The 27,529-nt window shown below is 41.5% G+C and overlaps 1 protein-coding gene across 4 annotated transcripts in view; it reads left to right on the forward strand.

The window, feature by feature from the left end:
- Positions 1-1,149: 1,149 nt before the first annotated feature.
- The window catches only part of ACAN (aggrecan), a 52,470-nt gene continuing 26,090 nt past the window's right edge, over positions 1,150-27,529 (forward strand). For 2 of the 4 annotated variants that reach the window (XM_039359285.1, XM_039359288.1), the window contains exons 1-8: positions 1,150-1,520; positions 16,925-17,001; positions 18,341-18,727; positions 20,892-21,066; positions 22,469-22,596; positions 24,545-24,838; positions 25,085-25,567; positions 26,646-26,820. In XM_039359285.1, coding sequence (XP_039215219.1) covers positions 16,932-17,001; positions 18,341-18,727; positions 20,892-21,066; positions 22,469-22,596; positions 24,545-24,838; positions 25,085-25,567; positions 26,646-26,820 — 1,712 coding nt within the window. In that variant the 5' untranslated portion in view covers positions 1,150-1,520; positions 16,925-16,931. The remainder of the gene's footprint in view (positions 1,521-16,924; positions 17,002-18,340; positions 18,728-20,891; positions 21,067-22,468; positions 22,597-24,544; positions 24,839-25,084; positions 25,568-26,645; positions 26,821-27,529) is intronic. The other 2 variants (XM_039359287.1, XM_039359289.1) reach the window with 1 other exon arrangement.

Here is a 27,529-nt window from a genome sequence, read left to right on the forward strand (position 1 = left end):
GACTTGTGGACTTCAACTCCCAGAATTCCTGAGCCAGCTTAGTCCACGAGTCATAAAAGAGCCAAGGTTGACTACCCCTGCCCTAGACCATTTGAAATAGGTGGCTATCCAGTCTCTTCTTAAAAATCTGCAATGATGAAGCACCTACAACTTCTGAAGGCAAGCAGTTCCACTGGTCAATTGTCCTCGCTGTCACGAAGTTTCTCCTTAATTCCAGGTTGCTTCTCTCCTTGATTCGTTTCTATCCGTTTTTTCTTGCCTTGCCTTCTGGTGCTTTGCAGAATAACATGACCCCCCTCCTCCTCGTGGCAGCCACTCAAATATTGGAATACTGCTATCATGTCATCCCTAGTCCTTCTTTTCTCTAGACTGGCCATACACAATTCTTGCAACCATTCTTCATATGTTTTTGTCTCCAGGCCCTTCATCATTTCGGTTGCTCTTCTTTGCACTTTTCCCAAAGCCTCAACGTCTTTTTTTTTTTTTTTTTGTAATGTGGTGACCAAAACTGGATGCAGTATCCCAGGTGCGGTCTTACTAAAGCTTTACAAAGTGATACTAATGCCTCCCGCAATTTTGATTCTATACCTCTCTTTATAGAACCAAGGATTGCATGAGCTAGCCTGGTTGGAGCCACCTCCTATGTAAGATGCTCTGAATATTTATTTCAAAAGCTTATAGCCAGCTTGCAGTAATATCGACTGCATTGCAGACACTCTCCTTTTCACTCATCCCTTCTTGGTCACAGATGGAGGTGAGATATAGCTGCTTTTTCTTTTTAAATTAACTCGTGGTCCTCTGAGTCGTATCCCTTGGATCATACCTTCCTTTTTCAACCACTTGTGATGTACAATCTGGCTGGTTTTCCCTCCAGAGGATCCCATTGTTGTTGTTGTTTTTTTAAAAAAAAAATTCTTCATTTTTGCCCAAGAGCTTTCTTTCTTGCTTTCCCCGTTTCTTCCTTCCTCCAAGAGGTTTGGCTCCTACTTTTTCTCCTATCCCTGCCTCCCTCCTTCCCTCCTACCCCCCCTCCCCCCACTCCAGCCCATGTTTTATTTTTCCTGGATCTTTGCCTACCTGACTCAAAGTTTCATAGGACGATTCCACCAACTCTAGCTAGAGGTATCTAAAGGAGGACAGGAGGAGTCACAAAGCCTCTCTCTGCACCCAGTTGCAGCTCAACGTGGACTGTTACTTCTCTCCCTCTTTTCCTCATTCATTTCAACTTTCATTCCAAGATTAACGCTGCTGCTGTTTTTGCTGCTTTCTGACTGAAAATTTGGCACACCGATACCAGGAGCTTCCTTTTGGCTGGGGTGGGGGAATAGAGGGATAAATCAAGATCAAGGTGACCCACCCCCCAGAGAAAAGCAGGACGTCTGGAAGACTGTGAAGAAGACTTAGCAGGTCTTGTCAGAACTTATCCTGTCTTCCTGAACTGCCGGAGACACAACTACAAGACTTCTAGCATTCAGTTGGGCATATGGGACTTACCTTCTCGAAGCACTGATTAGCGAAAGGTAAGACGTAGTCTGTTCTTTCTGCTTTTGAACTTTTAAGGTGTCTGCTTGATAAGTGTTTCTGGATGCATCTTTTCGCCCTGCTAGACAGCCTCGGGATCCTACAGTGGGAGCAAATGTCTTCAGGTCGTGTTTGATGCTTCCCTGCTGAAATTGCTCCTCTGAAAAAAGGATGCTGGGCTAAACAGAGGACGCCTTCACCTCCTCCATCTAACCATGCAGAGTGTCTTTTAATGCCTACCTTGAAGGGGGGGTGATTATTTTCTTTGCCAACTCTTCCAATGAAGCGGCATCCATGAGATTCAGCTGCCGCAACAGAAAAAGTTTGTTCATGATGGATGGGTGGGTAGATGGATGCTTATTGTTGCCAGGCAACCAAGTAAAGGAAGAAAACTTACATCCAACTTCTTTCATCGATTTTGTTTTGGGGGTAGTGGGGATGGATCTGTAGACGGAAAGAAATGGATAATTCGATGATATTGCTTTATGAGCGAAGTGAAGTCCCATTACATTGTCCTAACAGAGTACTGTCTCTCTCTCTCTGTGTGTGTGTGTGTGTTGTTCTTTAGCAGCAAACTGATTTGGTCCAGCTCTAGGACCAATCTACCAGGAAGTTATGCTGCTTATTGCAGATTCTTATCATTATTATATCGCTATTTCTCTTGCTCCTTTAATCTACTTGGCATGTAACCGATTTAGAAAGGCACCATAAATGGGTCCTTTCCCAAATAATCTACATCTAGACTAGGACCACACTAAGCACTAGTTTCTTTAACTACAGTTTGCTCAGTAAAGGATTCATTGGCTTCACACAATGCATTAAACCATAGTTTACAAACCTTGGTTCACAGACCATCAAACCTCATAGCTTAGTGTAATGCAAAGTGAGGAAACAGAGATGGAGTGAGGAATGTTGCTAAATGCAAGGGATGCTTTGGAATAAGATCTCTCAAGAGAAGGTAAATGTTTATCGGAGTAAAGAAGTTAACAAGTTTGCAAATATGCAACTCTGATGCAGGCATATCTGCATTTTTAAAAAATGCACCATTCATGAGCTAAGGAATCAAAGCAGCACTAATTTTATGTTGTTACCAACCTTATTAATTGCACAACTACCTCATCTTTACTGTCTTAAAGAATCACAAATAGATTTTTCCCCCTTGTCCTTTATTACAACAACCCTGTGGGGTATATTAGACTAAGAAATGATGACTGCCTTGGCATAACAAGTTTATTCAGGTCAAGCAGAAACATCAGAGCTGAGTAAGGACATCACATTATGATTTAGCAGTGTTAGTTTTGGTTTTTCTAAGTGCTTTTGGTTTACTTTGTTCTGCAAGTTCACCTCACCTTTTTCATTTATGGTTTATTACATCATGAGAACCTAAAACATGGGTTAATCTACCGGCTGGGTCAAGGAATTTGTGTGAATATAGGAAGCAATTTATGATCACCTAGGGGAAGCTGTTATTAACAAATGAGGATTTAAATGATCTTCCCAATTCAGTGTCCAAGTGCTTGGTTGTTATTCGTTACTAAGGCTGAGTATTAAAAAATTGTGAAATTACAGATTTATATCTGCAAACCAACAGTTCTATTGTCCTTTGTGCTATGGCCCCATAATATTTAGAGATTTGTTCTTAGAATGTCGTTCTTTGATCTTACTTTGGCCTGTAAACTGTCTGGAAAGATGGTATATTTGGCAAATGTAAAAAACATATACAAATGATGAATGAAAGCATTAAGGGCTGGGGGAGAACACTGGCCTTAGATCCTGCTTTAAAAAAAAAAAAAAGTTTCTGGCTGTGAAACGTTGATCCTAAATCCCCAGTGAAATCTTACAAGGGCTAGAGTGACTAGGGCTTTAAAAAAAAAAAATATCCAACAGATCAGTTTAGAATGGCTAAAGACCTACTTTCTTTTTGAATGAATGCACAGAACCCTTTTTTTTCCCCAATGTGGTTTCATTTTAAAAGAGAATGTGTCATTTCTTCATGGAATCGGCTTTTTCAACCCCTTCATTAATCCTGAATGCTTGTATTTTCTGCCTGATGCCAAACCCCTAAACTTTAGCCTTAACCAATTAGGACTATGCTTTGCCCAAAGAGAAAAATGTGACCACATATTTTTTTAAAAAAGAAAGAAAGGAAGGAAGGAAGGAAGGAAGGAAGGAAGAAAGAAAGAAAGAAAGAAAGAAAGAAAGAAAGAAAGAAAGAAAGAAAGAAAGAACATGCATGGATTTGTTCCTTTATTCTGAATTAGCCTGGTTCTTTATGTGTTCTTTAAACTTTTTTTAAATTGCTAATGGGTAAGATCCAGAATGCATGTAATCGTTTATTTATGGTTAAAGGAGATTACTTTCCTTCAGAAATAAATCTGTTTGCACTGACCATATTTTTATGGTTTAAAAATAAGAAATGCTGCCACAGTTTCAGGGAAAATTTTGACAATCTTTTTAGAAGTAGCCCAAACCACCCACAGTGCACACTTTCACAGAAATCAGTCTTTATATGAATAAAACAATAACAGCAAAGGTTTACACCTATGACATAATCACATTTTGGTTCCATAGATATTGAAAATGTGCATCCTTCTCATGAAAACAATACCATAGTTCTCACACAAGTCTCAAACTAAAGCTATAGAGACACTTCCTCGTTTGTTAAAAAAAAACCTCATACAAAAGGGCTTAAAAATGTTTGCTGATTTCCTATAATCTGATTTTTACAATGAAAAATACCCGCCTTCAGGTGTGTATAATCTAACACATTTCTAAAAGTTGCTGCTGTATTGGGATATTTAAAATTGCTGGGGGGGGGGGGTAATTGCTCAAACTGCTGTTGAATATTTGTATGTGTGAGTTTGTTTGTCCCTGTTGGCTCCTCGCAACTGCCTCAACAAGTCCTTGCAGTTTTCTTGGCGAGCTTTTTCAGAGGTGCTTTGCCATTGCTTCCTTCCCAGGGCTGAGAGAAAGTGGCTGGCCAAACTCACCTCGATGGCTTTGTGTCTATGGTGGGACTAGAACACACAGTTTCCTGCTTTCTCACCTGGTGCTGTAACCACTACACCACATATGAAAGCAAAGGAGCTCTTGAATCTGATGACTTCAAGCATGGATTCATTCATGCAAAAAATACAGAAATAGTTTGCCCTGGCCTTCTCAGTTCAGCCTAGAGCCCTGGAATTCTCCAGTGATCTCCCATCCAAAGACTGACCAGGCACAGCCCTGCTTAGCTTACAAAACTCAAAGTCAGCGCTGCCACATCCAGAGTTGGTCAGTTGACTTTGTCAATTTTAATGAATTGACGTTTAAGTGAATTGACTTTTTTTTGTCCCTGTTTGACTTCTCTTATTAGTATTCCACACAAGGCTTCAGTTGCAAATTGTGCCTCTGGGTTTTACATAAAAGTCTCCCAAGTCCATCTGTTAGACTTATCTCCTGCATAGCCTTTAGGGACACACCTCCATTTTTTTCTCTGCACCTACTGAAAACCTACCAAGCCTTTTAACATCATAATGTCTTGCATCCCAGTCCAATTTCTGATATCGGAAGGTGCCATTCTTAGTGTTCCAGCACGGCAGGTGATGACCTGGCCTCAAACTGAAGTCTCCTGAACCCAAAACAGCAGTGGAAATGGTCTGTTTTGAATGTAGATCTTTTCCTCATTCATAGGGTGCTACCAACAGCCTTGTGAGACAGGTTGGGCTGAAATTACTGATTCGAAATTAACCCCAGCTTTGATGGCTGAGGGTAGATTTGAACCAGGATCTCTATTTTTCCCAGATCCAGCCTCCTAAACACTGCATCATGCTGCCTTGATCTAAAACAGTGGTTCTCAACCTGTGGGTCAGGACCCCATTTGGGGTCGAACGACCATTTCGCAGGGGTCGCCAAACAACGCAGTCTGCCATTTTTTCCCCCTTTTCCTTAGCTGTGCTACTCCCTTTTATTCTATTGGCTTTTGAAAGCCAATAGAATAGACTCTCTTGAATAGAGTCTAATTCTATTGGCTTTCAAAAGCCAATAGGAATTGTCCAGGCTGTCTCTGCCCTGCTGAGCCCGCCAAAAGTCCCATTCTGCAAACGGTGCTGCACCAGTTGAGTAGTCCTCGACTTACGACCGGTTGAGTAGTCCTTGACTTATGATCGGTTGGGGGTCGCGGCATTAAAAAGGTTGAGAACCACTGATCTAAAAGCCTGTTATAGTTAGTCCATTTAACTGTAAAACTTCCTAAGAGATTAGAAAAGGAAAGGCTTTGTCCTTTGGACTGAATTCTAGGTGATAAACCAGTAATTTTATCAATCCTGACGAAAAGTATTGGAAGCTGGGGAATATTTAAATCCTCACTTCTAAACATGCGAGACACTGTGCAAATTTGCAAGTTTTTTTTTTATGCTGTAGCTAGTAGGGTCACACTCTAGCTGGTGGATAAGGACAAACTGCCACTGCTGAAATGACATTGAATGGCTGAAGAGTCTGTAGCCGTTGCCTTTTCATTGTCGCCGAGATGGGTGAGACTGCGATGCTCTGTTCATTCTGGCAGGACTCCAGGGAGTGTTTTGAGTACAGAAGGCTTATTTCCACTCTTATTTCTCAAACAGAACAGCAAAAATGATTCCAGTAAAAAAAATTTGCACTGTCATCTGAGGTGAGCCTCATATGGTCTTGGATTCCTCTGCAATCTGCAATCCTTGCATTAAAGTGAGGATCCCAAGCTTATCTGCATTGTCCCCAGAAGGCTTCTAGATCTGGCATGCAAACCTCAGCAGCAAAATGATCTATTAAAGAGAAGAGGAGAGGAGAGGAGAGGAAAAAGAAGAGAAGAGAAGAGAAGAGAAGAGAAGAGAAGAGAAGAGAAGAGAAGAGAAGAGAAGAGAAGAGAAGGGATAGGATAGGATAGGATAGAATAGGATAGGATAGGATAGGATAGGATAACCTTTATTGTCATTTTTTACAGTGAGCACACTGGCACACATTAAAAATGAAATTCTGTTGCCTGCTCTCAAAAGAAAGTATATATCTACCTATACACATATATAACATACACATATACATGCTATGTACATATGTATATGTACATGTGTATGTGTATGTATATGTACCTACCTACACCCATATTTATATATATAAGCTGCCCTTTCTAGTTATCTTTCTTTGCTTGCTTGCCTGCGGACTCTCAATCTGGCCTAAAACAAAAGACAACAGAATTGGACCCCCCCCCCAAGGTTTAAAATCCATTTCAACTCCACTAAGTTCAACTGCTTGGCTGGAAACAGTTGACTTGCCCAGCCCTGCTTTAAGGGAATGGAAAGCTCTGATTTCAGAAGGGATCATAAAGCCTTCAGACTTTGCATTGGCTGAGGCAATAGAGCAAGAATGAGCCAAATTGGCAGGTTTCCAGCTCTTTATTTCTCTAGAAAATTAAGTGACAAATGCACCTGCTGAAGCTCCTCTTTCTACGCATCTGGAAAAAGAAATATGAATGGATGCTTCTCTGGTAGATTCCTGTCCCACAATCAGATTCTCTCATTTTTGTTTGTTCCGCCACAGTCACTTGTCTGAGATGGTATAGGTTCTCCTGCTTGAGCAGTGGACTGGACTAGAAGACCTCCAAGGTTGTTTTGTTGTTGTTGTTGTTGTTATCAATTGATCATTATTTTAACATATTGGATGTTCTACGCCATCATGCCCTTTTTGTTTCATTTAGCTATCCCATTTTCTGTGAATGGAGTCATCCTGTTTTGTTCATCCAGATTTAGAATTTAGTATGTTGCTTCAACTGAGCTCCTGGGAGCTTAGATTGGCTTTTCTAATTAATTCCTAACTTTCCAGTACTGCCAGTCCTAAAAAAATCTGGCTCATTTCAGACACAATAATTCTGTCTCTGCAACAGTTCAAATGTTCATGGGCACAATAGGGGTATATGCTTGCTGAGGTTATTATTCAAGACCTTTGAATAAGCAAACTTGGTTTTTCAGACACGAAACCAAGACAATGCTTTGCACAGAACAGACAAAAAAAACTGGGGCCAAAACAACAGGATGCACTTTTATGCTCTAATTTATGTAACACCATCCATGGACTTTTATAGAAACATCATTCAATTCACGGTTCCTCCTCCCGAATTTATAGGCTGTATTTTAAAACTGCAGTTACTATTAATCCAGCCTCCTTTCCTGTGCTCATTTCTTCCCAATCCAGGAAAAATTTAAATACAGCCAGACAAATGGAACAAGGTGATTTGCGTCTATCCCAGCCTCCATTATTTGCTCACTTTATGTGGGAAGCACTGTATAAATTTCCTTGGTGCTTGGCTTAAAAATAATAATAATAATATTGGCACAGCCCTGCCTTTATTTTTTTTACAAGGAGGCACATTGGTATGCAGCTAGAGTCCACCCTCCAGCGTCTTCAGCATCTTCACCTCATTTTAGAGATCCACAGGCAGGTTCATTGGCTTTAAATAAGACATTTCCCAATTCTCCAATCTGTCTGTTGCTGCTGCTTCTTTTTCTTTCCCAAAGTTGCACTGGGGATGAGTGTTTGGCTGTTGCAAAGTTTCCCCTTCTCACAATTTGGTCGTCTCCTCAAAGGCCTCCACTATAACTGCCATGATGCCCATCATGCCAGAAGACATGATGAAAACTCTTTAATTTCACATATGGACAGACTTAACCATAGCTCCAATTGTGACCATCCTAGATCAGGTCAAGTCCCAAAACCCCAGGGAACATCTAGAAACCTTGCCCTCTTGACAAATTAGTCATCAATAGACACATAAAGACAATGATGACAATTTTCCTTAATGATCTTAAGGTGGAAACTAACACAGAATGAAGTGTATGGCAAGACAATACAATATCACCAATCGTTTTTTCTCAGCCTGCCTGGAAGATATATTTCACAAATTAGACTGGGCAAAAGATGGAATAAAGATCAAGGGCGCCTATTTAAATCACTTCAGATTTGCAGATGATGTTGTTCTCACAAGACCCAGAAGAGCTACAAAGACACATACAAGGGCTGCACGAAGCAGGAGAAGAACTAGATGTAGTAGACCACTATATACACCTTGGTTAACAGATCTCAATGGCACAATACAAAAGCTAGGAATGGCGCAAAGAGCCATGGAACGATACACGTTTGGCATTGCAAGATAAGATCGAAAGACCCATGCATGGATTAGAGAACAAACAAAAGTATACGATATCACCAAGAGAGTAAAAGAATTGCATTGGAAATGGGCTGGTCACATAGCAAGAAGAACTGAGGGAAGGTGGACCAAGGAAGTCCTACGCAGAATGGATCCCACTTGATCAAAAGCATCTGCGAAGGAGATCTAAAACAAGATGGACTGATGACATCAGCAAGTATTGCTGGCCCAATTGGCAAAAAAAAGCTCAGGATTGCATGGGTTGAAAACGTGCGGAAGAGGCCTTCATCCTGCAGTGGATAGACGATGGCTAAAATGATGATGATGATGATGATGGTGGTGGTGGTGGTGGTGGTGGTGGTGGTGATGGTGATGGTGGTGGTGGTGGTGATGGTGATGGTGATGGTGATGGTGGTGATGGTGATGATGGTGATGGTGATGATGGTGATGATGATGATGGTGATGATAATGATACATGCAGACATTAACAACATCTATAGACTATGCAAAAGAGACAATCAACCAGCCCAAAAGGGAACAAAAGACCCAAGCACTTCTCCACTAGCACTCAGCATAGATTTACTCCAAGAATAACATCATACCAACCATCAAATAAACAAAACACCAATCAAGGAATTGGCAAACAAGCCAATAGTAAACAGCCCAAACAAACCTCTAAGACACCCCCACCAACACTGACAGGACAAGCCACTAGAACAGGGGCCCTCAACCCCCAGTCCATGGTACCGGCCCACGGCATGCCAGCAACCGGTCCGCACAAACAAGCAAAGCCCCATCCATGGCATGCAGGCAGCATACAAAACCACACACTTTCTGGTCCGTGGAAAAACCTCTCTCCATGGAACCGGTCCCTGATGCCCAAAAGATTGGGAATCTCTGCACTAGAATATAAACTAAGAGCGAACCCCACTCCTTACTAGTTACCTAGTTTGGGTAAGGAAAGGTCTACAAGGAAAGAAGCAAGCACAGAAAGCAGCAAGGACCCCTTCATGTTGCCCTTCCACAGCCAAGGTCTCTGCAACAGCAACAAAAGTTGTGTTCATCTCCTGGTCCATACACTGCCAGCTTTTGGCTGCTGTGGAGAAGCAAAGACCCTTTAAAAGTTCTTTTTAAAAAGTTCCACTCTCTTTCAGAAGAGGGCAAGAGAGAAGGGTGGCCCAGCTGGCTGGGACGGTGTTGAGGTGGAGTGAGCAAGTCCTTACATATTAAATTAACCCAAGCAAGATGCAACAGCGGAAATCATAGCATTTGCTTTTGAAAAACTCCCTGTTCACCTTGGAAGGGAGAAGAACAGTTCGCCCTATGTGTGCCTAACTAGAACTACTCCGGCCTCCATCCGTCTGTGTGTGCAAAGGGAACGGGTGTGAGCAGCTGTTTCTGCCCATCTTCCCTCAATAGACTTACAGTGCAGACAAATAGAAGCTTTTTTGTTGAGCCATGGAATACACGGGGCCTTTTAAAAACTCTATAATGGGGGATCATCCAGCTTTTTTTTAAAAAAACTATTCATAGCAGCTGCGCATGCACACACAAACTTATGTGTTTCAGAGTGTGCCTCATGGAAATTCCCTCTTGTTCTGCACAAATGGATGAACTGTGTCTTCTTTAAATTGCATGCTGTTATACATTAAGGAAATTCAAGAGGTAGTTCATGAGATTGCCATAGGCCAGCTATCTTCACATGGAACAACAGGTTATGTTCCAATGGGGCTGGGCTGCTTGGGGTTCAGTACACTGTGAGATCCTTGCCGTGGTCTAAGAAGGAACAGGTGGAGGATCATGAAAGAGAGGTCCAACTTAGAACCAAAGAGAAGTTTCCTGACAGTGAGAACAATTAATCGGTGGAATGGCTTGCATCTGACGTTGTGGATGCTCCCTCACTGGAGATTGTCAAGAAGAATTGGAAGCCATTGCTCTGGAATGGTATAGAGCAGGGGTCTTCAAACTTGGCCCTTTTATGACTTGTGGACTTCAATTCCCAGAATTCCTCAGCCAGGCACACACCTGCTGAGGAATTCTGGGAGTTGAAGTCCACAAGTCATAAAAGTGCCAAGTTTGAAGACCCCTGGTATATAGTCTCCTGCTTGAGCAGGGAGTTGGACCAGAAGACCTCCAAGGTCCCTTCCACCCTATTATTCTATGTTCTGTGGTCTTAGCTTAATGTGTGAAATAGGTAGACATAATGTTTGCTAGTCTAGTTTTTATTTCAGTTTCCTGGTGCTGGACTCAATCTTAGACTCTGATTTCCTTGGAGTATCTCTCCTGTTGTTTGGTGTTTATCTCCAACCTAGGTCAGACTGACTTCTAATTGAGTATTTAGCTAATTATGAACTTATTTATCTCTCTTCGCTTACTATAGGTGCAACAGGATATTTCCCCCCTTGACCCAATGATTGACACCAGAAGCATTGGAAAAGATAATTTTCCAAGTGGCCTTGATGGCTGTTAGGGCACTGGAAAAACTATATTTCCTCTAGTAACAGAAAAGTGATTAGCTCTAGATTCTGGAGAGATGGAAAGGAAAACACACACACACACCAGTAAAATGAAAGGAAGAAGAACAGACATTTCAAAGCAAGGAATGATGTTTAGAGAAATACAATATTACAACTGAAATCCTATTGGCTCTAGTAGCCTGATGCCAGAACATCACAAAAGTCCACGTTCTACTTGTATACTTCCATGGAAAAGCATCTAAAAATATTTTCACAGCAGATAACAGACTAACAGAGTTGGAAGGGACCTTGGAGGTCATCTAGTCCAACCCCCTGCTCAGGCAGGAAACCCTATACCATTTCAGACAAATGGTTGTCCAGTCTCTTCTTAAAAACGCCCAGTGTTGGAATACCCACAACTTCTGGAAGCACGAAATAGCCAGAGAAAATATTTCTAGTGATACCAAATATGTATAAATTATATGCTCGCTGGACAATTTGTACAAATTGTTACTCTTGTGTGGGAAGGATGACCAGGAAAGGGTGTGACTTTATCTAAAACATGATAAATGTGATGGCTTTCCAGGCACATGGAAGAGCTAAAGTTGTCAAAAACAAGGAGTGGGAAAAGTGTCTGCAACTTGAGAAATGCAGAGAGGTGTGAAATTTCTACAACAAAGGGGTCTTAGAAAGAGCACCTGGGGCAGGGCCCTTTGGGATCCACCCAAACCACAGCCTGGACTGGGGAAGCAGACAGAAGCTTCTTTGTGAAGCAGAAAACCTTCGTGTTTGTCTCCCTGTTAAGCTATGAAAAAGTCAAGTTGGGTTTTAATTCTAGGTGTGGCCATCTCTAGCCATTTCGTTCATCTGTGGTCTTGTTTAAATGCAGTTGTGACTCATTCCACTCTTCATTCAGGAGTCTGCCCACTGGAAAATAATTTATTTAAAAAAAAAAAAAAAAAAAAACCTCTGTAATGAGAAGGTTGTTCCATCCACTTTCAGTCTTGTACAAAATGGTTCTTCTAAGCATCTCTACGAGTCATTTGACATAACAATGGCCATCTTGTTTTTTGGAAATGGTGAAGCTGTCCATGGTGCTCTGCTCCATCCTGGGGACTCCCAGATAGATAAACGTCATCTCCCATAATTCTCAGCCCTTTGGGGCAGCGTTAAACATTCTGGAATTAAATTCTCCACAAGCTCTACACCAGTGGTTCTCAACCTTTCTAATGCCGCGACCCCATAATACAGTTCCCCATGTTGTGGTGACCCCCAACTACTTATACATCACCGGGTGCCAGGGGCATGGCCAAAGAAAAGGGGGAAAAATGGCTGACAGCCTTGTTTGGCGACCCCCATGAAATGGTCGTTCGACCCCAAATGGGGTCCCGACCCACAGGTTGAGAACCACTGCTCTACACACTCAGAGATGTCCTAGTTGAGAAAAGCTATTCAGGAGAAAAGGTTTCAGCCTAGTTCAAGGCAATAGATCCAGATCTAGACTGCAGTGTAGATAATAAATTAGCCAAATAACAAACATAGTTTCAAGTATCAGAATCTTAGAGCTCAGAGTAGTTCATGACTGCATTAGCTTGAAATGTTTGTGTTTGTAAGAGTATACTTATTCAGTGTTAGTTATGGAAAGGTTAGTGATATTGTAAGTAATAATTCAAATATCAGAATTACAGAGCTCAGTGATTTATTATTAGTTTCTTTGTAGCAGGGAAAGGATGTCATGTTGCAACTATTTAATAATTAAATTTACATCGCCTTGAAATCTTCGTGTTTGTGTTGTATCTGAATAAGAATGTACTCATTCAGTGTTAGTTATGGAAAGATTGGTGATATTGTGCGGAAATGATATTCACATTGACTGGCACAGCTGTGTTTTTATTGTTTGCTTTCCATAATGACTGGGTTGCTGCTGTTTTTATATTATTACTGCTTTTTGACATGGTTGTTTTGCTCATAATCATGTTCCTAAACTGCTTTGGAAGTAACCATAGAAGCTGCAATAAAATGGAACAAAATGAATGAAGATCTCACTGGAAGGGAGGGTGATTTAATTATTATTTTTTTTAAAAAAAAGGGAGGTCTAATGAACATTTGCAAATGGCTTAAGAATGCGCAATTAACACAATTCAAATGCGAAAGCAACAGATTCACATCTAGGAAAAATTCTCAGTGCTTAGTTTATTTGTAAAATGTCTCTCTTTTGCATATCTCCCTTTAAGAAACGGAATGTAAGAGAAAACTCCGTGGGCAGATTTGGCTTCCCCAAGCTGCAAGTTAATTTATTGAGTGAACCTAGCCAGACTGGTGGCATTTTTCAAGGCAGTGCTTCATTCTGGGCCTTCAAGTAGCTGACAGATCAGTAAGGAAGGACTTCCCCAAAATAATTGAGGCACCTGATGTACTTTTCCTTCCATGACCCAGAACAAACAGCTGTAAAGTTTCTTAGTTTTGACTTTTGCCGTTTTTGTGCTCTAACAGTTTGATTGATTCCAAGAAGGCCCAGTAAAGAATAGCAGTGAAACAAGGGAATATTTTTTTTCAGTGTTCTCTCCCCCCCCCCCGCTGCCTCCCCTCCCCCTTGTGCCCCTCCTCCCAAAAAAGAACCGGCTTAATCCAAAGTAATTATTTATGTCCTGGGTCCATGGATAGAAAAAGGCAGAACTTGCTGGAATACACTGAGTTCAGCAGACCTGCACAAATGTTGACTTGCTAAGTGGGACATATGGAAGCAGCCTTTGGGGAACACATTAAACCTGTTTCTTGAATAACTCCTGTTCTTCTGGGTTTGTAAAATACACTGAGCTGTAAATTAATCTACTGAGCTGGAGCTTTGTGCAAAGCTCTAAGCAACAAGCTGAAGAAATCAAGTTTAAATCTGGCTAGACATGCCATGTCATTAGGAATGAACAAATGATCTGATGTTGTTATATTGTGCTGCAAAATATAAAATATAAGGTGTTTTCCATGCATTTGTCTTATCACAATATGTAGCCCAAATGGGCCAACTTGCCACACCCAACTTGCTGTGGGACAACTCGCCTGGGACAATTCAACAAATACAAAAGCTAAATTAATTTCAGCAGAACTGTGGCCTATAATAATAAAATGAAGATTGATTAGTGATTGATTGTGTGCCATCAAGTAGCCAACATATAGATAGATCTTCTCCAGGTTTTGAAGTATTTCTAGCAGGACTACTAGATTCTGCAACAGCTTTGTTTCTTATGCAATCCGACTTGTAAATTCGCAGATTCTACTCTACTCTACTTACTCTACTCTACTTACTCTACTCTATTCTATATCCTATTGCTTATTCTATTCTATTCTATTCTATTCTATTCTATTCTATTCTATTCTATATCCTATTGCTTATTCTATTCTGTTCTGTTCTATTCTATTCTATTCTATATCCTATTGCTTATTCTATTCTATTCTATTCTATTCTATTCTATTCTATTCTATTCTATTCTATTCTATATCCTATTGCTTATTCTATTCTATTCTATTCTATTCTATTCTATTCTATTCTATTCTATTCTATTGCTTATTCTATTCTATTCTATTCTATTCTATTCTATTCTATTCCTCTACTCTACTCTACTCTACTCTACTCTACTCTACTCTACTCTACTCCCTAACCTGGCCCTTCAAGTCCAATGGTGCACCAATCCACCTTGTGGCTTGTTGGCGTCTTCGTCTTTTTCATTCCACCTTTCCCAGACTAGCACCTAGAGAGCTGGATAGAATAGAATATGGACTGGAAGGGACCAGATGCCTAATCAGATGCAACATGGCATCTTTCTTGGGGAGAAATTGTTCTTTAGAAGTGATGCAATTTATTCATATCAGTAGAGTCCAAAAGATCTGAAATTGTGCTAACTTTCCTTTAGTCTATCTTTAATCAATCAATCAGAATAGAGCTGAAAGGGAGATCTTCTAATCCAGCCCTCTGCTCAAGCAGGAGAATCTGTACCATTTCAGACAAGTGACTGTCCAGTCTCTTCTCAAAAACCTCCAGTGATGAAGCACCTACAACTTCTGAAGGCAAGCAGTTCCACTAGTTAATTGTTCTCACTGTTAGGAAATTTCTCCTTAATTCCAGGTCTTTCTATAATTCATCCAGCTTTGGTCATTTGTGCTGGATTAAATTGAGGATTAGTTTATTCCATGATCCATTCATTTTCTACGTGATCAAGAAACTAATTGTGGTGGATATAACAGGCTTGACAGAAAAAAAAATCTCAGTGGTAAAATGTTCGGAGAATTTCATTTGTATTTGGAAAAAAAATCACGCAATTGCTTCTACCTTCTCCGCCTTCATTCCCCATCTGACCAGAACTAAATTGGAGAATTTTGAAAGATGATTTCTATATTTTTATGGGTCTTCCTAGAAATCCAATAATGTATGACTTGGTATATTAAATATACTTTATTGTCTGGTTCAGGTTGACCCCCATTCTATTCTCCACTTATGCTCTTAAGTCAATTCTACTTTAATATCAACTTATGCCTCATTAGGTATCTGGATATGAAGCCAGCTGAGCTCCTGCTGGTTTTTATAGTGAAATTTCCGCTCACTGAAAAAAACATGTTTTTTCTGAACCAGTTTTGATTTTCTGATCTAATGGGATGCTTTCTTGTGGACATAATTGGAATAGAGCTGGAAGGGATCTTGGAGGTCTTCTAGTCCAATCCCCTGCTCAGACAGGAAACCCTATACCATTTCAGACAAACAGCTTTCCAATCTCTTCTTAAAAACCTCCAGTTCTGGAGCACCTGCAATTTCTGTCAGCAAGCCATTCCACTGGTTAACTGTCCTCACTGTTAGGAAGTTTCTCTTTAATTCCAGGTTGCTTCTCTCTTTGATTAGTTTCCATCCATTGTTTCTTGTCCTGCCTTCTGATCCCTTCCAATGTTGTTATTCTGTTAAGATGTTTCACTTCTCATCCAAGAAGCTTCATTGGTTCTAGCAGGATGAAAAAAAACCAACAAAGCTTCTTGGATGAGATGCAAAATGTCGTCTTTTTCTTCCTCAAGGAAAAAACAGTCCAATTGCCTTTTGAAAAAGGCACCTTTGAGACAACTATGATCTGGATGACTGAGAATCTCACAGGCATTTTATATAACCTGGCTCATCTTATTAAGCTATAATATCATTTGCTTGGACATAGCACATTACGTGAATCAAGCAATTATATTTTGGCAACCTGGTCTTTAGATTTATTGTATTGTGTGAACCCAACCAATCAGTACCACTTGTGGGCTCATTATTTCCCCTTTTCCCACGTCTCACTCACCTTATTGCCATGCTCCCGTGATGGATTAAAACACAGTTTCCATTCTATCTGAATTGGAAAAAATGTTCTGACTAAACCATTGTTGCAAGTATAATTTGTGCCATCCATAAGCCAATCTCCTTGTTCAGATGCATCAGAAAACTGTGATTTAATAAACCTTAGCAGCAATAGGCAGCTGCTAATTAGGAAATGACAATGTCCAGTTTCCAGCTGTGACCAAACACCAATTTTGAACATTGTCACCTCTTAATTTAAAGTCCGTATTGACTGTAGTAGGCAGCGCATCCAAAATATTGAAAGGCAAAGTATTTTTCTTCCTTGCCAGCTAGAAAAGGTGAAATCCTAAATATGTTGTTGTAAAATATTGTTGTCTGTCTAGGTGCTTGATACGGACTGAAGCACCTCTTGTTAAATTGTCCCTGGTTGTCGTTTTGCTCATCCTAGCAAAAATACTAATTTGCTATCCTCTATTTGTATTTCAGGAAAAGCATGACCACTTTACTACTAGCATTTGTGTGTTTGCGTGTCATTGCTGCAGCCACCTCTGTGGAAGTTTTAGGTATGTCACACTAAGGGTTCACCTTTAGTATGAACTGTAAAGAGAAAAACAGAAGCAATTCTGTTGCTTTTCTGGCAAGTCATTGACAATGTAAAAGTATTCTCATGGTGCTGCTTCTACATTCTAAGTTATTAGAGTTTCCATCTTCTGATATTGAACAGCTTCTGAAACAAGAAAGAATATCATATGACGTTCCATGTGTTGGTAGCTGCAATCTCCATCATCCTATACTATTAAGCATATTGGTTGAGTTTATGGAAGTTGTGGTTTAGCTACTATTGTACATCCAGAAGGTTCCATGTCCTCAGCCCTTTTCTTAAGAACTCTCTCAGCCTTTTACAGATGTGTACACTTATGGTTAAAATCACCATGGCAGAAACTAAAGAAGAAGGATAAAATATAGTAGAGAAACAATAACCAAAATAACAATAAGTGGGCTCAGTCCCCAAATGCTCTACAAAAGAGCTCTGTTTTAAGTCTTCTTCTTTTTTTGCTGAAGGCCATTAGAGAGAGAGCCAAACTAATGTCAACTGGGAGGCCATTCTAAAGGGGCGGCACGGCCACAAAGCAGTGACTTCCCAGAATTGAAGAACCACAATCCCTTTCACCTCCTGGAAGTGAGGAACCACAAGCTGCTTCTTCTGGAATAATTGTGTAGCTCCAGCTGATTCTAACTGGAGAAAGCCATCTTGAAAGCAGCCAAGTGCCAAGCCATAGCACTTGATTGAAACCAGTACTTTAAATTGAACTTAGACGCTTATTGGCAACTAATGTAGGGTTGTAGCACATGCATAATGTGCTCCCAATGACACAAATTAGGCTGCTGCAATCTGGACCCGCTGCAGCTTCCAAGTAGGTTTTTTAAACAGTCCCAAGCAGAGTAAGCTAGAGAGGGTTAGCAGGATAATGGGAAGGGCGTAAACCCTCAAGCAGGAGAACCTATACCGTCACAGACAGGTGAATGTCTAGTCTTTTCTTAAAAATCTCCAGTGAAGGAGCTCCCATGATTTCTGGAGCCAAGCTGTTCCACTGGTTCTTTTTAAAAGTTGTGTTAATGTTTGACAAATTGATGAAAGTTGCATATTTCTGCCGAGTAGCCCCATAGAGAGATTGGGCAGCAAATAAATTTAACAAACAAACATTCCACTTGTTTTCTGCTTTAAACTGGTGAAAAATCACACCACTCTGAGTTATGGCCAAGGGCTGGCCATGTTTGCCAAAAGGACACCGGCAGTTCTTCCATGGGGCCTGGTTTGGAAATGATTCTGTCTGTTCAACAGGGATGATCCTGTGGTACTGATATTTCATTCTTCTTTTCTCCTTTTCTCTTGGGGATCAGTAGACCACAGCGCCACACTCAGTGTGAGCATACCTTTACGTTCTCCCCTGCGTGTTCCCTTGGGAAGAACGTTGACCATTCCCTGCTACTTTATCGACACTTTGGGGCCAATCACCACAGCTCCCAACACCCCACCAGTGTCCCCAAGAATCAAATGGAGCAAACTATCAGAAGACAAAGAAGTTATCCTTCTAGTGGCCATGGATGGGCAGGTACGGATCAACACTGCCTACCAAGAATCTATCTCTCTACCCAATTATCCTTCCATACCAACTGATGCTACTTTGGAAATCAAGACACTCCGGTCCAATGATACTGGGATCTACCGCTGTGAAGTAATTCATGGTATCGAGGACAGCCAGGACATGGTGGAGGTGAAAGTTAAAGGTGAGAAAGCAAATCTTCTTTACTGTTTTTGAGCTGACTTTTGATTGGGGATGTGCTGCAAATTTCCCCTCCATTTTTATGAGGGGTCCTTGGTGCTAACATTGGTTGTTTTTATCAGTGTTAGCACTCATGACCATTACCTGGTTTGGATAATGAAACATTTGCAAAAACACAACTAAGCTCAGAGAGCGCCAAGGACCTCTCATTTCAACCCTGATTTCATTTCAACGATTCTTCTTTATTGGTACCTCCATTTTTATTCCTACTAGTGCTCATTGATTTCTGAAGAAACACTATATGTTTAATTATGAATCAGAAGACTAAGTTATATGTCAGAAAGTATGAACCAGTGTCATTTAGAATGCTCCAAGTGAACATTGGTGGCTGTTATGCTTTAGTGATAATGAAAGATGTACAAAGGTACCATATTCTCTGATCCAGCATGATAAAATATTCTGCTAAGTAGCCTGAATGGATGGGTGGGAATGAGATGAGGTAGTAGGGAGAACAATGAGTCATGAACAAGAATAGTGACTGAGGGAATATCTGCATTGAATCTGTTTACAGTGAACATGTATTCGTCTGAATGTGTGACAAAGAAGCAAATATAAATATAAACAAATGTATTGTTTATGATGAAGGTTAGAAGGTTATAGTTTTTGTTTGGCAAGATTCTGCCTATTGGGTATAAGGATCAGATTCAACTGGATCTCACTGTCTTGTCTCTTGACATCAATCTTGCCAAATTAAGTATAACCTTCTAACTTCTTTCCCCTCCTGCTTCCATCTTGGGATTGCACAGTCCCGGGACTCTATCTGGGAATGGTGTGTGTGTGTGTGTGTGTGTGTGTGTGTGTGTGTTGCCTAAATTCCCCCCTCCCCACTGCTGCAAGTCCACAGTCTATTACAACGATATTCATTAGTCCAAAAGGAATTAGCTCAACTAGATCATATGCACACACAAAGGATAATGCAACTGCTTTCAGTATAAATTAGATGTACTTTTAGTGGGTTTCCCTTCCTTTGGCTTCTGAGGTCACAATGCTCTTTGGGTGATCTGATTTCAGTGAGTGAAGCCCAAAATATTCATCTTTTTTTGTGGGGCGTTAAATGTCAAACTTGAGGTGCTAAATGAAGATCACATTTTTCTCATAGGAAGATGGCAGTGCTAAAAAGTCAGCCATTTGACCATTTTTACCTGAAAAGGGTTTTAGATTTTGTCATTGATCTCTATGGATATGAGTGGCTGAACTACAAGCAACTAGTTAGGCTAGTTTTGGGGGAACCAGCACCTTGTAGACACCCGGTCCTTTTATTAACCTAGGCACCAAAACATTGCACCAATCCAGAAGGTGGGTGTACTGACCCGACTCCCCGAACACACAGACACACCAACAAATCTTCAACATTCCTTTTATTCAGGAATGCCAGCAGTTTCACACAGCCGACTGTTCAGGTCTTTAGTTGCCTCCAAACAATGGAACTCGCTCCCTTTTCCCCTGCAGGGGTCTCCCAAAACCCAGAGTTAATCTCAGTCTCTCACCACGCTTGCAGCAGGAGTCCTTCAGGCAAGCTGGCTCTTTTCCAACATGCACACGCTCAGAAGGCACTCCAACTCCCAGTGCCACAGGATCTGAGGAAAACTCCAGCAAGTTTACAAACCAGAGTCAGGAATTCCAAACAGACCTGACTGGTAGGGAGATGAATAGTTGTCTGCCACACCTATTCGTCTCCGCCCCTGCCTTTTATCCACAGCTGAGGGTGGGGTTCTATTAGCAGCGGTGATTCTTCCGCCCCAAAGACCGGCCCATAGTCTCTTGCTGTTCTCCTCTTCTCAGCCTCCGCCGCACCTGCGCATCAATCACTGGCCCCATGTGATCCTCCTCTCCTGAATCACTTGCCTCAAGGCATGGAGGTCTCAGCCTTTCCATCTGGGGGCTGGCGGATGGCCCAGGCTCCACCTCTGTCCATGGCTGCAACAGCTCCATTCCTTCATCCCCATTGGAGCTTTCAGATGGCCCCGATGCTAGGGCCGACACCCACTTCTGTGCTTCCTCCTCTGAGTTGGCCGTGGAGTCCTCCGGCAGCTGACAGACCACAACAGTGGGTTAGTTCAGTAGCCAAGTGAAGCCTGCTGTGTAAACTGAACCAATGTGTTTTCCAGGGATCGTGTTCCATTACAGAGCCATCTCTACCCGCTACACTTTAAACTTTGAGAAGGCAAAGCAGGCATGCATCCAGAACAGTGCCGTCATTGCAACTCCCGAGCAACTCCAGGCTGCGTACGATGATGGCTTTGACCAGTGCGATGCTGGTTGGTTGTCTGATCAAACAGTCAGGTAAGCAATTGCCAAGGGAGGGTTGTATACCAATTCATCTGTCAGATGCAAAGAACCGGGACCACACATTAAGTTCCAGTTAAAATGTTGTATTGCTCATGTCTATACACAAGAACCTAGTCAACAAACAGACATCACTACATTGGTGCTAGACAGAGAGTCAGTGGAATTCAAGAGAGGTTGGCCTTAGAACCATTTGTGGCAACATAGTGACTCTAGGCTGATTCCATTCTTGACGCCACTACCTGGCTCTTCCTGCTCTCCTCCTACACATTCATTTCCAATGTTCCCCAGCCAGAGTGGTCGGTGTGGAGTGACTAATCATGGTATACTATTAAGTGGTGCTGTGGATCAGCAATTAGGGACTACGTGACTCGGCTATCTCCTTCCAGCTCGTTTAATGAGAACTGCAGGTGAGAGAACTCGTTTAATGAGAACTGAAGGCTTTATAGCAGGTGAGAGAATTGGGTTTTTCTCTCCACCCAATTCTGCTGGCCTGGATAATATTAGTGGAAACTCAGGAAAGAAAAGTAAAAATTTTAAAAGCATGGGTGCACACCTTCAGCGCAGGTGTCACTGAACTACTTCTCCCAGCTTCCCTCACAGATTGGCCTGCTTGCTGTGAGTTGCAGTTAAGTGACTTCCAGATGGTTAAGTTTTGCACAACTATGCAGCCAGGCAGAGATGGGCAACTTGAGGTCTCATTAATGAGTTTTACAGTTCCAGAATCCAGTTGTCATGGTTTCCTATCCATTGAACTATGGTAAAAGCCCCAGGAAAGGCTTAACTGTTGGGAAAAAAAAAAAACCCCAAAATATCTTAAAGTCTCTCCCTCTCAAATAAATAAATTAAAAAAAAATCTGGTCCTACCCACATGACTCAATCATCGCTGCCCTAGGCGCCTTGACACGCTACATACAGCACCTGCAGTGAAAACATGCCCCATTTGTAAGCTTGTCCCCTTCAGCTGTAATCCCAATTCTTTCTGTTTCTCTGCAGAGGCAGAAAAAACAATCACAGCTTGTAATTCCATTTTTATATATATATATAAGAGAGAAACATTTCTATCAGAGCTTGGAACAAGAGTTTCCCCGAGGGAGAAATTTCTCATTTTTATGAGCAAACATTTATGGGATGGACAATTAAAAAAAGAAAAAAGAAAATGAAGATTGAAAACAGTGAGAAGAAGCCAGAGAACTGAGTGGTGGAACTCAGTGGTCCACGAAGTGGAGGTTCTCCATGTTAGTTTTCCAGTTAACATAAAAGCTATAGTTCTGAATGCTCAATCGTCTTTTTGATTTTTCTAGAAATTATTTCTATCCCAGAGTATACTATTTCCCTTCTCCGTCCTTTTCCCTTGAAGATAAATTTTCCTTCCCCCCCAACTCTTTTATTAAACTAGGTACCCAATGCACCATCCTCGAGAAGGTTGTTATGGTGACAAGGATGGATTTCCTGGAGTGAGAACATATGGTATTCGAGATACAGATGAGACATATGATGTCTATTGTTATGCAGAGGAAATGGAAGGTAATAGTTCCTTGTTATACTTAACACACTTCTATTCTTCCGCTAGAAGGCATTAATAATAGCTTGTGCAGGGCTTAAAACATTGCTCAGTGATTTAAGCAGCAAAATAAACACATGGATTTGATGTGCTTTGAGAGGCTTTTTAGGGTTATAAGTTCTCAGCCCAACGTGTACAAAGATTATTAAGTGGGAGTTCTTGTCCTCTAAAATATTGGAAAAATCCACAATACTCAGGAAGAGTACTGTGGATATTTTAATCAGCACAATTAAAGGCAAGAACAAAAATTAAGCTGCTCAAGGTCAATCAAGGTGAGTACTGAGAAGATCACTTGAAGTAGCAGCAGAGTAGCTGTTAAGATCAACCAGTTTGATCAGATTCATCTTGTTCTTCTTTGTCCATTCCCCTTATCCATCCACAAATGACTAGAGCAGTGGTTCTCAACCTTTTTAATGCCCCCAACCAGTCGTAAGTGGAGGACTACTCAACTGGTGCAGCACCGTTTGCAGAATGGGACTTTTGGCAGGCTCAGCAGGGCAGAGACAGCCTGGACAATTCCTATTGGCTTTTGAAAGCCAATAGAATTAGACTCTATTCAAGAGAGTCTATTCTATTGGCTTTCAAAAGCCAATAGAATAAAAGGGAGTAGCACAGCTAAGGAAAAGGGGGGAAAAATGGCGGACTGTGTTGTTTGGCAGCCCCCGTGAAATGGTCGTTCGACCCCAAATGGGGTCGCGACCCACAGGTTGAGAACCACTGGACTAGAGTCTCAACTTATCTAGATAATAATGATATCAAAACCTAATTTCTGGACGACTTCTCCAAAGAGCGATAGGGTTTGCCTTCAGAAGTTGTGGGTATTCCAACACTGGAGGTTTTCAAGAGAGATTTGACAACTATTTGTCCAAAATGGCAGAGGAATTCCTGTATGAGCAGATAGAAGACCTCCACAGTCCCTTCCAACTCCTTTATTCTGTTCTGTTTGTTTGCCGGAGATGGAGGGAGGACAGAATGTTTGAAGGAACTGACCACCTTTTTCTGAATTCTGAAATTATTTTGGAAAATAGCTGCCTCTAAAGTTAAAGAAAATGCTCTTTAATAAGCATTAGGGGGGTCTGTTAGTCTCAAATAGATTTTACAAGTAAATCTGTATTGTAATAACTGTACTGTCAACCCTATTCAGAACATTTTCTAGATTTATCAAAACTCTTGTTTTCTTACTTTAAAAATCCTGCACTCAAGAATCTGAAAATAGCAGATCTGGTACCCTGCTTCTAATTTAATCCTCTCAGCAACCCATGGAGATAAATTATGCCGAAATTGTAGGGGGCGGCTGGTGGGTTTCATAGCTTAATATTCTGGATTCATCTTTAGGACTGAATGAAAAGGTTGAACTTGCAGGTAGCAAACTTGGGGAGGAGAAAGCAATTTGCAGACGATTCCCAGGGGAGACATAATTCTCTTCTACGATGTAGCATCTGAGTAGTTAATGAAAATGTATTATAAGTGAAAGAAGGAACAAGCTGAGGAAGGAAAAATCCTAAGAGAAAAAGATGGAGGACGCCTGTTATTCTTTTCAAATGAATCCAACAGGGAATAACCTCAGTCCTTATCCACATTTTTCATTGTGCACCTGGCTGATAAAATGGGTGGGGTTGTCTTAAAATAATAGGGGGTGTAATTTTTCCACAGTCCAGTTCTTAAGAAATCAAGAGTTCAAATTTCTATCCGTTCATTCTCAGAAATGTGTTTTCTAATCCATTTTCACACACACACACACACACACACACACACACACACACACACACCCAAGTGTTTTCCTCTGGAATTTTCAGTCCCTGTGCATAAGCAAAGATAATGGACGGAAAAGTCTAATGAAGTTTCTCAATGAATAGAAGGGGCACCATTTCGGGAGCTAATCGGTGGCATAATTATGCCTTGTGATTGCAGGCAAAGTCTTCTATGCCACCTCCGCTGAGAAGTTCACCTTCTCAGAAGCAGCAGAGAAATGCCATAGTCTTGGTGGACGTTTGGCAACAACAGGAGAATTGTATCTAGCCTGGAAGGATGGGATGGATGTCTGCAGTGCTGGCTGGCTGGCAGACCGCAGTGTCCGTTATCCCATCAACAAACCAAGTCCCATCTGTGGTGGCAACCTGGTGGGAGTACGCACGGTGTATCTTTATGTCAACCAGACAGGGTATCCTTACCCTCATTCGCACTATGATGCCATTTGCTACACCGGTGAGTAGAAACAGAGACATTGAGCTATTTTTTTTTTCCATTCTGTCTTGGCAGTTCTTTCTTCCAATATTTCATAGCATTTTCTGCTTCCCACCCTTTTAAAAAAAAATACACAGATGTGCTTTTCTCTTCCTCTCAAATAAGCATTTGAGGATAGTCCTGGGACAGCCTTAAAAAGGCGGGTTCCCTATTGTGATTCGCTTTACCAAAGCAAATAACTTCACCGTTATCTTCTTTGTGCTTTAGGTGTTGACTTTCATGTCATCCATGAGAATGTCACAGATGACTCTGTCGATGAGCTGGGCAGTGGCTTCACCATCCAGACGTTCACGGAGTCAGATTTTGAGCTGGAACTTCCACGCAATGCAACCGAAGAAGAGGCTCGAGGAAGCATTGCAACTTTGGAACCTATAGACCTGACCACCACCATCTTGGAGGTGGATGAAGGCATTACAGAAGCTCCAGGTCTCTTTCCAACAGGTTTCACCGATGAGACAGAGAACAGGACTGAGATCGGGATCTGGGAGGAGCTAGAAAATGATACTGCCTCAACCCTGGATGCACTCTTCCCCACGGCTATCCCAGAAACGTCAGAGGAATATAGTTCATGGTCCACTGCCACAACAGAATCCGAATCAGCCTCACCGTTGACGGTAGAAGAGCAGATTGTGCCAGGGACAGCTGCTCCTGCTGTGGATCAAGTCCCTCAGAAACCCGCTTCTCCCACAGGTAGGGAACCAAGGGTATCCTCTGTTTTTCAATGTGAAGCATCAAGCTAATCAATAGACAAAAATAATAGAGAATTCAAAAACAATCAGCAAAAGCACTGAAGTAATTAGTAGATCATCATCATCGTCACCCAGAGTGGCAAAGAGCCTATCAAGTGACTTATCTGATTGGTTGTTGTAGCCAGGGAGGTGGGAGGGAGCTATTTTTTATTGTTTGTTGGATTTGATTGTATGTTGGATTTTTATTTGTGTACGCTGTCCAGAGTCACTGAGAGTGAGTAGTCCAGTAGTGGGATTCAAGTATGTGAACAACCGGTTCTCTATGTGGATGCCACTTCTGGAAGTCATTCTGGGCCTGGGCAATCAAAAATTAGCTACCGATTCTGCCGAAGTGGTGCGAACCGGCTGAAACTCACCACTGGAGCAGCCATATAAATTCTGTTAAACAAACATTATTCAAAAGCATAGCCAGAGAGAAAGATTTGGGGTCTTTACTTGAAGGTTCAGACTGGGAGCGATGTCCGTGAGAATGCATTTCATGATTGGAAGAGAGATAGGAGTTGATCCTGCCATGTGCATGGCAGAGAGAGCATTTCTGAGGCAGATTTTTAACAAGTATGAAACCCTTGCACTAAGCTTCTCCAAACTGCCTCACCTCCTTGAGCATGTTGTGTGAACATGGTTTCTGGGCTGTCTTCCTCACCTCCAGAGCATCTTCTAACTTTCTCCATACTTTTCCTCTTCTTCTCTGATACCTTTTCTCTCTTCAGCTTTTCAACATACATGGACACACTGTACAACACACAGACAATCTTCTCGATCCTTTCATGAGACACAATCTCTGCTGAGTTTGGGAGGTGCATGCTTTTAAACAAACCTTGTCTGTGTGTTTGCACCACACAGGAACTCTGCCCTCATCCCATGGGTCATGTGAATCAGATACCAAGAATTGTATGGCATAAGGGAATAACTCCCAGCAAAAATATTTTATCTTCTTTATTCTTTCCTTAACTACCACCCATGTATCCTGTTTCTTTTTCAACCTACTTCCTACTTGTGTTGTGTTGATTTCTCTGCAGGTGTCGTTTTTCATTACCGGCCATCCACCAACAGATATTCCCTGACTTTTGTTGAAGCTCAGCAAGCTTGCCTAGATAATCATGCTGCTATTGCTACTCCAGAGCAACTACAGGCTGCCTATGAAGAAGGGTATGAGCAGTGTGATGCTGGCTGGCTAAGTGACCAGACAGTCAGGTAAGGTTCTGGGCTGATGGCTAAGGAAGGAACGTATCACGCAGAGGAATTTTCCTGTCTGCAGAACAGATTTTTCTGTCTATTTTAATCAGCCTCCGGGGATCTCCAATAAGCAGGAGTACCATAATTTCTATAGATTCTGTTATTGGGATGCCCAATTTTTTTCCCCTTACATTATCTATTGAGTATTGGTTCCAAAATCACGAGAATATATGGGATTCTGCGTATAAGCTTGGGAGGGTCCCCATTGCTCTTCAAAAAGTTTCCACTGGACTTTCAATATAAAAACAGGGGCTGCATGCAACACATACAACCCAGATGCTAAATGAATCCATTTTTGCTAGGTCCTTGTGATGTCTTGGACCTTAAGACTAGCCAGACTGGTTGAGCTTGCAGAAACAGGCAAGCTGTCCAAAAAACTAAACAGCATTTAAACTCTATGGTGTTGTTTATAAGCGGCCAGTGTGATCTTAAGTGCCCTAGGTATTCCTGTTATTGGAGCCCAATCAAGGCTTAATTGACTGTGTCTAGTTGATCTGACTACAATTCAAATGTAATTAATCACATTTAATTTTGTCCTGGCATCCCCAAATGCAATTCTTGTATCTCACTTAAAAGTCAAAGCCAGTCCTGAGTTTGGAAAGTTTTGTGCACCTGGATCCATCTTCTGTGATCCTAGAAAATGAGAAGGTTTAGCCTTCTGTCTTAT

This window comes from Crotalus tigris, unplaced genomic scaffold (genome assembly GCF_016545835.1).
Source record: "Crotalus tigris isolate CLP2741 ecotype Arizona unplaced genomic scaffold, ASM1654583v1 scf7180000019068.10715455, whole genome shotgun sequence".
Classification (NCBI taxonomy): domain Eukaryota; kingdom Metazoa; phylum Chordata; class Lepidosauria; order Squamata; family Viperidae; genus Crotalus; species Crotalus tigris.